At 38.2% G+C, this 14,251-nt stretch overlaps 1 protein-coding gene across 2 annotated transcripts in view; it reads left to right on the top strand.

Moving 5' to 3' along the window:
- Positions 1 to 14,251, top strand: part of LOC145538907 (solute carrier family 15 member 2) — a 45,771-nt gene that overhangs the window by 22,601 nt on the left and 8,919 nt on the right. For both annotated transcript variants that reach the window (XM_081571809.1, XM_081571810.1), the window contains 12 exons: positions 77 to 159; positions 559 to 645; positions 818 to 907; positions 1,000 to 1,044; positions 2,741 to 2,773; positions 4,219 to 4,307; positions 5,631 to 5,712; positions 8,004 to 8,138; positions 10,253 to 10,417; positions 10,569 to 10,615; positions 12,230 to 12,340; positions 13,017 to 13,113. In XM_081571809.1, coding sequence (XP_081427935.1) covers positions 77 to 159; positions 559 to 645; positions 818 to 907; positions 1,000 to 1,044; positions 2,741 to 2,773; positions 4,219 to 4,307; positions 5,631 to 5,712; positions 8,004 to 8,138; positions 10,253 to 10,417; positions 10,569 to 10,615; positions 12,230 to 12,340; positions 13,017 to 13,113 — 1,064 coding nt within the window. The remainder of the gene's footprint in view (positions 1 to 76; positions 160 to 558; positions 646 to 817; positions 908 to 999; positions 1,045 to 2,740; positions 2,774 to 4,218; positions 4,308 to 5,630; positions 5,713 to 8,003; positions 8,139 to 10,252; positions 10,418 to 10,568; positions 10,616 to 12,229; positions 12,341 to 13,016; positions 13,114 to 14,251) is intronic.

Genomic DNA, 14,251 nt, shown 5'->3' with positions numbered 1-14,251 from the left:
TTTCAGCAGTGTGTCCTTAGTATTGACAACTAAATGTGCTAAACGTGAAGCTAAGAACTTTGTTTATCTACTGCAGTTGTGTTTGCAATGGGAAGTAAACTATACAGAAAACCACCTCCTGAAGGAAACATACTGAATCAAGTGGTCAAATGTATCTGGGTAAGTTCATGAATTGTTTGCCTGCCTTTTTCAATCACAAGAAAAGAACTGCTGTTCTGAGCCCATAGGCCTTCAAACATGGGTATACACTTTTCTCAGTGACCTCTGCGCTGCTTCTATGACTTTTGGAAAGTGGGATTGATCAAACTTCACTATTTAAACTTTAAGCTAAAAATAATATAATCATTTTTAAAAACTGGCAAAAGTTTTCTGAAATGTAGTTATATATGTTGAAATTATATTTCAAATATTCTGAAATTCAATGTGTGATGAAATCAAAAGGTTAGATTAAGTCACTCAAGAGTATGTGTGTCTAAGGGAAGATACAGTGAAATGGAAAAGGCAGGGGACGGGTTGTTTGCTTTTTTCCTCTCTTCTGATATCTATGCTCTGCCCTAGTTTGCCATTTCCAGCCGTTTCAAGAACCATTCTGGGGACAATCCCAAGAGAGAGCACTGGCTGGACTGGGCAGCTGAGAAATACCCAGTAAGTTGAACTGCAGAAACATCTGATGCCTCCATAGAGTTTTTCCTAATAACCAAACTGATTCCTTGCTACTGTATTTGACCTCTTCTCTTACTGTTCTGGGCCATTTCTACTCCAAGCAAGAAATCCTTAACTGCCAATTCAACCTATTCCTTCTCCCTCCTCTTTGCAGAAGCAGCTCATTATGGATGTGAGGGCACTGACCAGGGTACTGTTTCTTTATATCCCATTGCCCATGTTCTGGGCACTTTTGGATCAGCAGGTAAGAATAGTTCTTTTGAAAACTACCTCTTCTTCCAGCTCCTTCTCTCTCAAAGGAAAGGGATTTTCTCTAATAGTGTCTGTTTGCTGTAGGGCTCACGATGGACCTTGCAAGCCACCAGGATGAATGGGAATTTGGTGAGTAGAAGAGATTTTTTCCAGAGAAGTCTATCATTTTCTTTTTAATCCACACTAAGGAAAAATTTCTTTGTGTTTTTGCCTAAAAGTGACATAAGTTTATACCTTTAGCATGAAGTTACTGGATAGGCAAAGTAAGTCTTAAAAGACAGAATCTTTGAAAATCAGAAATGTAAGGATGGAAGGTTTCAGTGTATACAGGAAGCACTTAGACAATAGCAAATGAGGTGATAGGGATTGGATTGTGATAGGGAGTGGATAGGGAGCAAATGAAGCCTGGGGAATGGATGTTTCCTTCCAATTATGCCCCACCAAAGCTCCCCTCTTAGCTCAGTCAGTAAAGAATCTGCCTTCAATGTAGGAGACCTGGGTTTGATTCCTGGGCCAGGAAGATCCCCTGCAGAAGGAAATGGCCACCCACTCCAGTATTCTTGCCTGGAGAATTCCATGGACAGAGGAACCCGGCAGGCTACAGTCCATGGACTCGCAGGAGTTGGACATGACTTAGCAGCGAAACCACCACCACTAGGCACCCCAGGGCACAACAGATTGCTGCCACAACACAATTGGCCCAACCTCTCAAGCAGGGTTCACAGCAGGGATCCAGAGGTGGGATATTTTGTTCATGGATACAGACATAATGGGAACATTTTAAACATAATTTTCTCTCTTTTTTTTCTAATAAATTTATTTATTTTAATTGGGGGCTAATTACTTTACAATATTGTAGTGGTTTTTGCCATACATTGACATCTTTTTAAAATTTTCATTCATTGACAAACTCTTCTCTCATTTCTTCCCGCTGCCTAGATTATTGTATGTTCTCTTGCCATCTCACTTGTGAAGAAGGCAGGGTGGAATGATGCCAGGGTTTTATAAGCCAGTCTGTGTGGAGCTTGCCTAATATAACTTCATCTTTTCTCATCTTCTGGCTGTCCAGGATTTACCGTGGTTGTCTTCCTTTTGACCCTCTGAAGGGTCAAACTTTAAAAACACTGTGTGTTGATGGGAGATTTCACCCTACCATGATACCTTTTTGTCCTTTACATCTTTACCACCATGACTACACTTACTGAGATTAATAAAAACACACTGACTCTATTCTCTCTCAAGTTAAAAAAAGCATAGTGCAATTCTCCCAGAACGTCCCACCCTCACCTTCTCCCTCAGAGTCCATAAAATTGTTCCATGCATCTGTGTCTCTTATTCTGTCTCGCATATAGGGTTATCATATGTGAAACAGAACACCATTCCATGTTCGATGCATGTGACAAGGGCTCAGGGCCGGGGCAATGGGATGATCCAGAAGGATGGGATGGGGAGGGAGGTGGGTGGGGGGGTCCAGGAAGGGGAACACATGTAAACCCATGGCTGATTCATGTCAATGTATGGCAAAAACTATTACAATATTGTAAAGTAATTAGCCCCCAACTAAAATAAATAAATTTATATAAAAAAAAAAAAGCATAGTGCAGAGAAAAAAAGATTCTCCCTTAGGCCCATCTGCCTTCAGAAGCCATAGTCTAAGCCATTCCAGCCTATTCCCCCACATACTCTACAAGGATAATAGTGGTCCTGAACCAAAGACCTGATGGATATTATCTTATGCTTCTCACCTGCTAATTATCAAGTTGTTGATCAAGGCTTTTTTTGTCTTTATGCCAATATCTTAATGTGATTTGTTATTATGTTTCAGGGTTTCTTTGTGCTTCAGCCTGATCAGATGCAGGTAGGAGACTTCTCTATATTCTTGAGTACTTATTTTTTCCCTTATCTATAACTTTACGTGTAGTAGGAGGATTACCAACCATAATTTGATGGGTTTTTTTCTTTCTATGCTGAGGAGGGCTAAACATAGGGATGAAAATACTCTCTTTAAGCCTCACACTTCTTTTTCATATCTTCTCTTAAGCAAGTAGCTCCTGCAAAAACTGCAGGGAGTTTTGAACTCACAGGGAAAGTGTAAGCATTGGATTTTTTTTTCCATGTCAAGTATCATGTTGTCAAAGGAAGTATAATGCTTTGTTGTGTGAGCAAAGAATTCAAAAGCCCTGTTTATTGGTGACTTCCAGTTATTTTTAACTCTTTGTTGTGTTCAAAAGTCCCCAATTCCTTCTTCTCTCTTTCCTTTCTCCTGACCGTGACATTTTTCCCTTGGTTGTGAGACTGGATAAGATCAGAGCACGTGGGAGGGAAGAACTCCTAATTAATTGACAGAAAAACCGGTGCAGAGTGAAACTTGTTCCTTGGGATATTTGGAAGCTAATGTGCTATGCAGGGGTAATACAGTCTTGGATATAACGGGACTGGAAGATGTCATTCTGACTGGAATCATTCTGTACATTGTATGATGAAAGTGTGTTTGGATGTGAGAGAGTATGCACATGCACAAATGAAAGCACATGCTCACACTCATGATAGAACACTTGTAACTAATTCTTTTTTTTTTAATTTTTTTATTTAATAAATTTATTTATTTTAGTTGGGGGCTAATTACTTTACAATATTGTAGTAGTTTTTGCCATACAATGACATGAATCAGCCATGGGTTAACATGTGTTCCCCATCCTGAACCCCCCCACCCCCCTCCCACCTCCCTTCCCATCCCATCCCTCTGGGTCATCCCATTGCCCCAGCCCTGAGCATTTGTCTCATGCATCGAACATGGAATGGTGTTCTGTTTCACATATGATAATATACATGTTTCAATGCTATTCTACCAGAACGTCCCACCCTCACCTTCTCCCTCAGAGTCCATAAAATTGTTCTATGCATCTGTGTCTCTTATTCTGTCTCACATATAGGGTTATCGTTACCATCTTTCAAATTCCATATATATGCATTAGTATACTGTATTGATGTTCTTCTTTCTGGCTTACTTCACTCTGTATAATGGGCTCCAGTTTCATCCATCTCAATAGAACCGATTCAAATGCATTTTTTTAATGGCTGAGTAATATTCCATTGTGTATATGTACCACAGCTTCCTTATCCATTCGTCTGCTGATGGACATCTAGGTTGCTTCCATGTCCTGGCTATTGTAAACAGTGCTGCGATGAACATTGGGGTACACGCGTCTCTTTCAATTCTGGTTTCCTCGGTGTGTATGCCCAGCAGTGGGATTGCTGGGTCATATAGCAGTGTAACTAATTCTTTTTACCATCCTGTTACAGGTGCTAAATCCCTTTTTGGTTCTTATCTTCATACCATTGTTTGACCTTGTCATTTATCGTCTGGTCTCCAAGTGTGGCATTAACTTCACGTAAGTGCTCACTATGGGCTTCCCAGGTGGCGCTAGTGGTGAAGAATCTGCCTGCCGATGTAGGAGAAATAAGGGACATGGGTTCAATCCCTGGGTCAGGAAGATCTCCTCAAAGAGGGCATGGCAACCCACTCCAGTATTCTTGCCTGGAGAATCCCAGGGACATAGGAGCCCGACGGGTTACAGTCCACGGGGTCACAGAGAGTCAGACATGACTGAAGCAACTTAGCACACATGCACACAAGTGTTCACTATGCCTATGTTACTCCAAACTGACTCAGAATTTGCCCAGTTTGATAAAGAGTCAGTGTCTTCTCTGCTTAGTAATGATTTATTTTGGTTTATCATTTTTCTGCTCTGTTTATCCACATTAGATTAAATGCCTATTAATACTGGAGGATGGGAATTAGATCTAATTAATTCTTAACTTAGAGAGTCCAAGTCATTACTACAGACTCACATATGTGATGTTGAAAAGTTAGGAGTACATTTCATGGAAAGTCAAAAGTATGTGATTAGTTTCCTAAACCAACTTGTTGCTTTGTACTTAAAAGTTGCCTCTTCAAAGAAGTCCAAAGTCTTTGATGATTAACTAATTCCTTTAAATATCTTACTGTCCCTATGAAACAAATGAAGGACCTCATAAGAGTGGGGATAGAAACTGTTTTCCCTCTTTCTAAATAGAAGTGTTATTCTTTGTAAAGTTTGACAGAGGAGGGTGTTAAGTCATCTATAATTTCTGATTTTGTAGCAATTTCCTTTTGATAATCATTTTATATATTCAAATGACTTTTTGCCATTTACTCATTCATTGAGCACCAAGTGCTTTGTAAAAGCACAGATCTTGTTCCTAAGGAGTTTATTCTTTAGTAAGGGAGCTAGAAAATATGCAAGGTTATTGCATAAGATGAATTATGTTAAGTTAATATGTTAAGCCTAAGAAGGGAAACAAAGTGCAGGAAATGCAAAGATGGAAGAGAGTGGCCAGGGTCAAGAAAAACTTATGAAGAAGAGGAAAAGAAGGTAATAATAAATAGTAACTGGTATATGGTAAATGTTCAATAATTCTGGCTATATTACTATTATTTTTGCTATTATGATATAATAGATAGAAAAACCATCATAAATAAAGATAGAAAAATTGGTGTGTTACAAAGAACAGTTCAGTGTGACTCAAGTAAAGGTAGAAAGAAGGATATATGAAGGGGAGTACTATGAAATACTTTGAAAGTAATTGAAAACAAATTAGGTAAGCTTAGGAAGTTTAGATTTTATTCTTTAGCACCTACAGTTTAGGTATAATTGCCTCTGTTTTCTCTACAGATCACTTAGGAAAATGGCTGTTGGTATGATCCTAGCATGCCTGGCTTTTGCAGTTGCTGCTGCTGTAGAGATAAAAATTAATGTGAGTACAGTAAATCTTAAGCTCCATGAGGGCAGGATCATATCTATTTTGTTCATTTTTCTGACTTGTTCAATCTTGATTCACTGAGCCCTACCACAGTAGCTGTTTTACAGAAGGTGCATAGTATTTATGGCAAATGAGTAGATATAGGAGTAGAGCAGCAGTGTAAAATGAAGCCCACCTCCCACCTGAATGATGTAGGAATTTCCAAACACCAGTATCCAAGATATATAATCATCTCTTTGATACCTTACCAAACACTCAAATACCTTTTGGCAGATTGATAAGTCACTATTGGGGAACGATGTATGGGGCCACAGCCAAGTTAAAAACCATGGAGTTTGTTTCCTAGCATCAGTGCTTATGGGGGATTCCCTGATAGCTCAGTTGATAAAGAATCTGCCTGCTATGTGGGAGACATGGGTTCGATTCCTGAGTTGGGAAGATCCCCTGGAGAAGGGAAAGACTACAGAAGCAGAAGATATTAAGAAGAGGTGGCAAAAATACACAGAAGAGCTATACAAAAAATATCTTCATGACCCTGATAACCACGATGGTGTGATCACTCACCTAGAGCCAGACATCCTGGAATGTGAAGTCAAGTGGGCCTTAGGAAGCACCACTATCAACAAAGCTAGTGGAGGTGATGGAATTCCAGTTGAGCTATTTCAAATCCTAAGAGATGATGCTGTGAAAGTGCTGCACTCGATATGCCAACAAATTTGGAAAACTCAGCAGTGGCCACAGGACTGGAAAAGGTCAGTTTCATTCCAATCTCAAAGAAAGACAATGCCAAAGAACGCTCAAACTACCACACAATTACACTCATCTCACATGCTAGCAAAGTAATGCTCAAAATTCTCCAAGCCAGGCTTCAACAGTATATGAACCAAGAACTTTCAGACGTTCAAGCTAAAAAAAAAGAAAAGTAAAGGCAGAGGAATCAAAAATCAAATTGCCAACACCTGTTGGATCATCGAAAAAGCAAGAGAATTCCCCAAAACCATCTATTTCTGCTTTATTGACTATGCCAAAGCCTTTGACTATGTGGATCACAACAAACTGTGGAAAATTCTTCAAGAGATAGGAATACCAGACCACCTTACCGGCCTCCTGAGAAATCTATATGCAGGTCAAGAAGCCACAGTTAGAACTGGACATGGAACAATGGACTGGTTCCAAATCTGGAAAGAAGTACATCAAGGCTGTATATTGTTACCCTGCTTATTTACCTTATATGCAGACTACATCATGTGAAATGCCAGGCTGGATGAAGCACAAGCTGGAATCAAGATTGCCGGGAGAAATATCAATAACCTCAGGTATGTAGATGACACCACCTTTATGGCAAAAAGTGAAGAGGAACTAAAGAGCTTCTTGATGAAAGTGAAAGAGGAGAGTGAAAAAGCTGGCTTAAAACTCAACATTCAGAAAACTAAGATCATGGCATCCAGTCCCATCACTTCATGGCAAATAGATGGGGAAACAGTGAGAGACTTTATTTTCTTGGGCTCCAAAATCACTGCAGATGTTGACTGCAACAATGAAATTAAAAAACAATTGCTCCTTGGAAGAAAAGCTATGACAAACCTAGACAGCATATCAAAAAGCAGAGACATTACTTTGCCAACAAAGGTCCATCTAATCAAAGCTATGGTTTTTTCCAGTAGTCATATATGTATGTAAGAGTTGGACCATAAAGAAAGCTAAGCAGTGAAGAATTGATGCTTTTGAACTGTGGTGTTGGAGAAAACTCTTGAGAGTCCCTTGGACTGCAAGGAGATCAAACCAGTCAATCCTAAAGGAAATCAATCCTGAATATTCATTGGAAGGACTAATTCTGAAGCTGAAACTCCAATACTTTGGCCACCTGCTGCAAGAACTGACTCATTGGAAAAGACCCTGATGCTGGGAAAGACTGAAGGCAGGAGAAGGGGACAACAGAGGATGAGATGGTTGGATGGCATCACCGACTCGATGGACATGAGTTTGAACAAGCTCCAGGAGTTGGTGATGGACAGGGAAACTGGAGTGCTACAGTTCATGGGGTCACAAAGAGTCGGACATGACTGAGCGACTGAACTGCTCTGATCAGTGCTTACTACAGTGAGGTGGAGATTCCCCCTTCAAACTGCCTTCAGAGTTTTCAAAGCCAAATGCTCTTTAGAGGTAGAAAACTGTGTCCACTTGACTAGATAAACTTGGCTATCAAGACAGTACTGCAGTATATGATCTCATTGTATCTCAAGGGTGATTTGTTGGTAATTCTAACATGTGTTCTCTGTCCTAAGGAAATGGCCCCACACAAGCCAGATTCCCAAGAGATTTTCCTACAAGTCTTAAATCTGGCAGATGATGAGGTGAAGGTAACAGTGCTGGGCGATGAAAATAATACTCTGTTGGCAGAGTCCATCAAATCTTTTCAGGTGATGTATGGACTTGAGTGAATTAGAAACATATTCAGATTATGTGCCAAGGCAGCAGCATAATACAGTGGTTTATAGCATGCATTTGTTGAGTCAAAGTGCCCCAGTCCAATTCCTGGTTCTGTCACTCTGTAGTTATAAGACCTTGAACAAGTTATGTGTATCTCTAAGCCTCAGTTTTATCATCTGTAAAATGGCAGTAATTTTTATGTCATAAGCTGTTGTAAGGATAAATATTATATGTAAAGTGCTTAGCATAATGTCTGAGACATTGTAAGCTCTCAATAGGTGGTAATTTGTTTTAGTATTTCAAACTGCTTCCTACACACACCCTGTGGAAAAGTTTGGCTGGCATATTTTCACTACTATATTATACTTATTCTGAAATATTCATTTAAAAATGCTTTGATAAAATATACATTTATTATTGAAAATTGGGGAGTATGTCAACAGATATAAAATCCACCTATAAATCCATCACACAGAGATTAATTATAGATAACAGTTTTGTATAAATGAATAAACAAATTTTTATTTATTTATTTATTTTTTAAAATAAATTTATTTATTTTAGTTGGGGGCTAATTACTTTACAATATTGTAGTGGTTTTTGCCATACATTGACATGAATCAGCCATGGGTTTACATGTGTTCCCTTTCCTGGACCCCCCACCCACCTCCCTCCCCATCCCATCCCTCTGGGTCATCCCATTGCCCCAGCCCTGAGCATTTGTCTCATGCATCGAACATGGAATGGTGTTCTGTTTCACATATGATAATATACATGTTTCAATGCTATTCTACCAGAACGTCCCACCCACCCTCACCTTCTCCCTCAGAGTCCATAAGACTGTTCTATGCATCTGTGTCTCTTATTCTGTCTCGCATATAGGGTTATCGTTACCATCTTTCAAATTCCATATATATGCATTAGTATACTGTATTGGTGTTTTTCTTTCTGGCTTACTTCACTCTGTATAATGGGCTCCAGTTTCATCCATCTCAATAGAACCGATTCAAATGTATTTTTTTTAAATGGCTGAGTAATATTCCATTGTGTATATGTACCACAGCTTCCTTATCCATTCGTCTGCTGATGGACATCTAGGTTGCTTCCATGTCCTGGCTATTATAAACAGTGCTGCGATGAACATTGGGGTACACGTGTCTCTTTCAATTCTGGTTTCCTTGGTGTGTATGCCCAGCAGTGGGATTGCTGGGTCATATGGCAGTTCTATTCCCAGTTTTTTAAGGAATCTCTACACTGTTCTCCATAGTGGCTGTACTAGTTTGCATTCCCACCAACAGTGTAAGAGGGTTCCCTTTTCTCCACACCCTCTCCAGCATTTATTGCTTGTAGACTTTTGGATAGCAGCCATTCTGACTGGTGTGAAATGATACCTCATTGTGGTTTTGATTTGCATTTCTCTAATAATGAGTGATGTTGAGCATCTTTTCATGTGTTTGTTAGCCATCTGTATGTCTTCTTTGGAGAAATGTCTGTTTAGTTCTTTGGCCCATTTTTTGATTGAGTCGTTTATTTTTCTGGAATTCAGCTGCAGAAGTTGCTTGTATATTTTTGAGATTAATTGTTTGTCTGTTGCTTCGTTTGCTATTATTTTCTCCCATTCTGAAGGCTGTCTTTTCACCTTGCTTATAGTTTCCTTTGTTGTGCAAAAGCTTTTAATTTTAATTAGGTCCCATTTGTGAATAAACAAATTTTTAAAAAGTGTTGAAACACTATATGCTGTATTGACTGAATTTTTCTTAAGATAAACTGCATCAAAAGCATTTTCCTGTGTCCTTAGATAAACTTTGAGTATGTGGTGTTAATGGATACATAATATTCCATTTTTTAGAAATATCATAGTTTAGTAAAATATTTCCTTATCGGTATTTTAATTATTATAAGTAATCCTATAATGAACATCCTTACTCATAAATCTTTATTCATGCCTATAATTCATCCTATGGTATATTCCCAGAAATGGAATTATGAAGTTAAAAGAGTAATGTTGAAAATATCTGATGAGGTCACCTGCCCTGGGTTACTATGAAACTGAAGTGTTCAAGGTGGGGTAGAAGGTGAATGTAACAGGCTCTTCATTCTGCAGAATATGCCACACTATTCCAAACTCCACTTGAAGACAAAAGGCCAGAATTTCCACTTCCAACTGAAATATCACAACGTGTCTGTCTACACTGAGCATTCTGTGGAGGAGAAAATATGGTACACCCTGATCATTCGAGAAGATGGGGAAAGTATTTCTAGCATGATGGTAAGTGAGGAATGGCCTAATTTCCAAATTATCTTAGAGTATGATGATTGGCTCATCAATATCTTACCAAGGATATATCTGATGATCAAATTTTATGATTATCACTTCCTTCTGGTCACTGGTAACTGATTCTTACTTCCCTCTATTGTAGGTGAAGGATGAAGAAAACAAAACAACCAATGGGATGATAGCCATGAGGTTTGGATGTCAAGGAGACCCAGGCCTCTCTGTTCTCTTGAATCTGGGGTCTTTTCTGAGTTGTGGGGCTTCAGAAGAGACCCCATATTCTTCATTATGCAGAATATGCCACACTATTCCAGACTCCACTTGAAGACAAAAAGCCAGAATTTTCACTTCCAATTGAAATATCACAATGTGTCTGTCTACAGAACTTCACATTCTGATTGTCTTGTACTAAGATGCTCTTTCCTAGAATGTCAGGAGGATTGGTGTCAAGGCATTTCCCTGGGGAATTGAGAGGCACAGATTCAAAACCAAGTCTGTTGGCTTGCTTTCTCAATGGTAATCAAAAATGACCCTGTGTCTATGTACACTCCTATGTGCTCTGTCACATAGATACCTTGCTCTTAAGAAAAAAATTAAGTACTTCCTGTCTGTGATCCTCAGAGAGAAATTTAGAAGCAAATATTTCTCCCTTCATTACTGGAAGTTGAATATCTTTTATAGTTACTATGTTTTTAAAGCAAAATTTAAAATGAACCTATAGAGGCATAATGGTTTAGTAAAGGTAACATACTTGGAGTCAAAAGAGTTGGTTTTGAATCTAGATAAGGTTGAAGGTCTTGTTAGACACCCTGGGACAGTTACAAAGATGAAGCCCTGAAGAGGTCACTTGCTCACAGGGGCAGGAATCTGACATGAAATAGACAGATGTATGTGCCTATGGCCATCAAGATTAGATGGTTGCTATAAAGAATAGCATTTTAGAGGAGAACTTTTAATGAAAAATTTGAATTTCACTGAAGGCTGGAATAGTCATAATAATCTGCCTTTGCATGAGTTTCAGAAAAAGTAAATAGATCAAAATATGTCTTCCCTGGGTCAGAGAGCAATGGAAACCTCCAGTAAGGATGAAAGGGAGCAATTTCTAGGTTAGTGCAGGATGATCAAAAGTCCAGGAATCAACATTAATGGTTTTAGAGGGAATTGCCCTTCTAATCCCATGAGCCAGGGACTAACATAAATGCTACCAAAAATTGAAACAGAGCAAACAATTTAGGGGCTCAGGTTCAAAAGACTAAAAAGATGGTTCTGAAAGAGTTCAAGTTTGTCTGAAGACCCAAAACAATGATAGCTTAACCTACTGTGGGTTGGGAGTCTGAGTTTTGTATAAAGCAAATCAGACTTCATTCATAAGATAAAGTATCAGTTTTATATAAATACTAATATGTATTTATATATACATAATTACTTTCCTTTTTGGAGCTTCAATTGATGAATTCCATAATTAGAAAACAGAAAGAAATTGGGTGCACCTAAGCTGGGTTACTGAGGAGGCTCAAACTGCCATGGGTGATCACAATAGTGTCATCCCAGTTGAGATCAGGTGATGATGTGGCAGACAAAAAGCTAATACCTGAGGAAAGAAAAAGATAGGGACAGCTAAGACTACTAATTACTTATGTGTGAGTTCCTTTATTCATTCAGTTAACAATATATATCATGTACCTTTTATGTGATAGCCTCTGTTCTAGGCACTAGGCATATAGCAATAAACAAAACAGGAAAGGCCCCTGCCCATTTATCAGGTGGGAGAGTTTGTCTAATCTCTAACAATGTCTCTACCCTTAGGTTTGTTAACACTTTGCATGAAGAGGTCAATGTCTCCCTGGGTACAGATGCATCCCTCATTGTTGATGAAGACTATGGTGTGTCTGCTTATAGAATTGTTCAAAGAAGAGAGTAAGAGCACTACCCTGTGGACATTTTACTTTTATCAACAACTGATTTTTAAATACTTTCTTTGTGTATAGGTGGGCAGATTGGGTATAGAAGTTATACCTAATTATATACCTAATATATCTCAGCTAATTGTAAATATACACAGACTCCTCTTTTGCAACCTTTGGCTCCTTTCCTCAGTCTCATTTTGTTCTGCACAGACATATTGAGACCATGCTTGTTGAGAAGGCCGTCTCCTGGAGGTTTGCCAGTTTATTATTGGCTCCCATTCCTACCCTTTTATAACTCCTATTAAAACCTTGTTATTTTGAGCTTATCCTTTCAGATTCAGTTTTAAGCTGTTCCACTAGTTCATAAGATTCAGAAGAGAAAAATTCATAAGATTTAGATGAGAAGACTTAGAGTCTGAAGTTCACAACAGAAGGCAGATTGTACCTTCTGCATTCAGGTTTAAGGTTTAAAAAAAAAAAAATACCCAACAGGCAATGAAATCTCAAATCAGGGGTGGAAAAAACCTTGCAAGAAAATCATTTACTCTAAGACTCCTCAAAGAGAAATGGTAGCTTTGCTGCTTGATTCACCATCAGTAGAGAGATGAAATCACTCTTTCTACCAGAGATGGAAGTGCTTTTCTAAATTGTAATGTTTATTCTAACCTAAATTTGTCCTTTTGCAGATATCCTGCAGTACATTGTAAAACAAAGAATGAGGATTTTTCACTGAATTTGGGTCTACTAGACTTTGGTGCAGTTTATCTGTTTGTTATTACTAATGTAAGTAGCCCATGGCCATCCTCACTCTTGCCTTCCATATATCTGTAGCTATAGCTATATAACTATATCATACCTAAAATATATAATCTGTATCTATATGTATCTATATCTATATGTATCTATCTATATATATATATCCTGGATCCCAAGAAGACTCTGTGGCAAGACAGTATCACATACTTATCTCTAGTAAGGTGATAGCTTCTATAGTGACTTTAGAAAAGCTACTAAGGTCTCCAGAGAGGACTTAAAATAGAAAACATTGGCAGCAGGCACAGGATCTTGGGGAATGGTAGACATCATTTATCATGAGTCGTTGCTGTGAGGTGACATGGTCTGCTCCAGTCTCATTATGGCACCAAGAAAACAAAAATTATTTTGGTCTTCTTGATTGACTCCACATGTGGTTCTCCTAGCTCCTTGGAAATTGATCTGCTAGTATATCACAGTCTGAAATACCAAGACTTGTAGCAAATGTCAATCTTTACACAAAGTTTGGGGGATCAATTAACTGTGGCCCATCAAAAGCAGTTGTTCAGCCATCAGAGTATTAGACCTCTGATGTCAATTTTGATTCTAATTTTATTCCATTACTTTTGATATTGTATTAAATATAGAAAGTAGATAGTGAATAAGAAAAAGATTGAACATTTCTAGAAGGGTGATGAGAATAATCTGCAACATTTTATTTATTGTAATTAATTTAATTAGCATGACATTTTTTGTATGCCATTTTTTATTATAGCCTTATTGAGATATAATTCATATACCATACAATTCACCCACTTCAAGTATATAATGGTTTAAAATGTATTAACATATTTAATATGCATTATATGTTCAATACATATGTAGAATATATTTTCAATAATATATATTCAGTGGTGTGTAAAAATAATATATATTCAGTGGTTGTGTAATTTTAGAACATTTTCCTCGTTCCAAAAAGAAGCCCCATACTCATCAGCAGTCACTCACCATTTCCTCCCAAACCCCTTACCCCTAGACAACTACTTGTTTACTTTCTTTCTTTATACACTGGCCTATTGTGGACATTTAGTATAAATGGAATGATTTACTATGTGGTCTTTTATGTCTGGATTCTTTCAATTTTTAAGGTTCATTCATATTGCAGTAT

This window comes from Giraffa tippelskirchi, chromosome 2 (genome assembly GCF_054371585.1).
Source record: "Giraffa tippelskirchi isolate mGirTip1 chromosome 2, T2T-mGirTip1v1.2.pri, whole genome shotgun sequence".
In the NCBI taxonomy this organism is placed as follows: Eukaryota; Metazoa; Chordata; class Mammalia; order Artiodactyla; family Giraffidae; genus Giraffa; species Giraffa tippelskirchi.
Note: the sequence above shows the minus strand (reverse complement) of the source record. Positions and strands in the feature narration are given on the sequence as shown.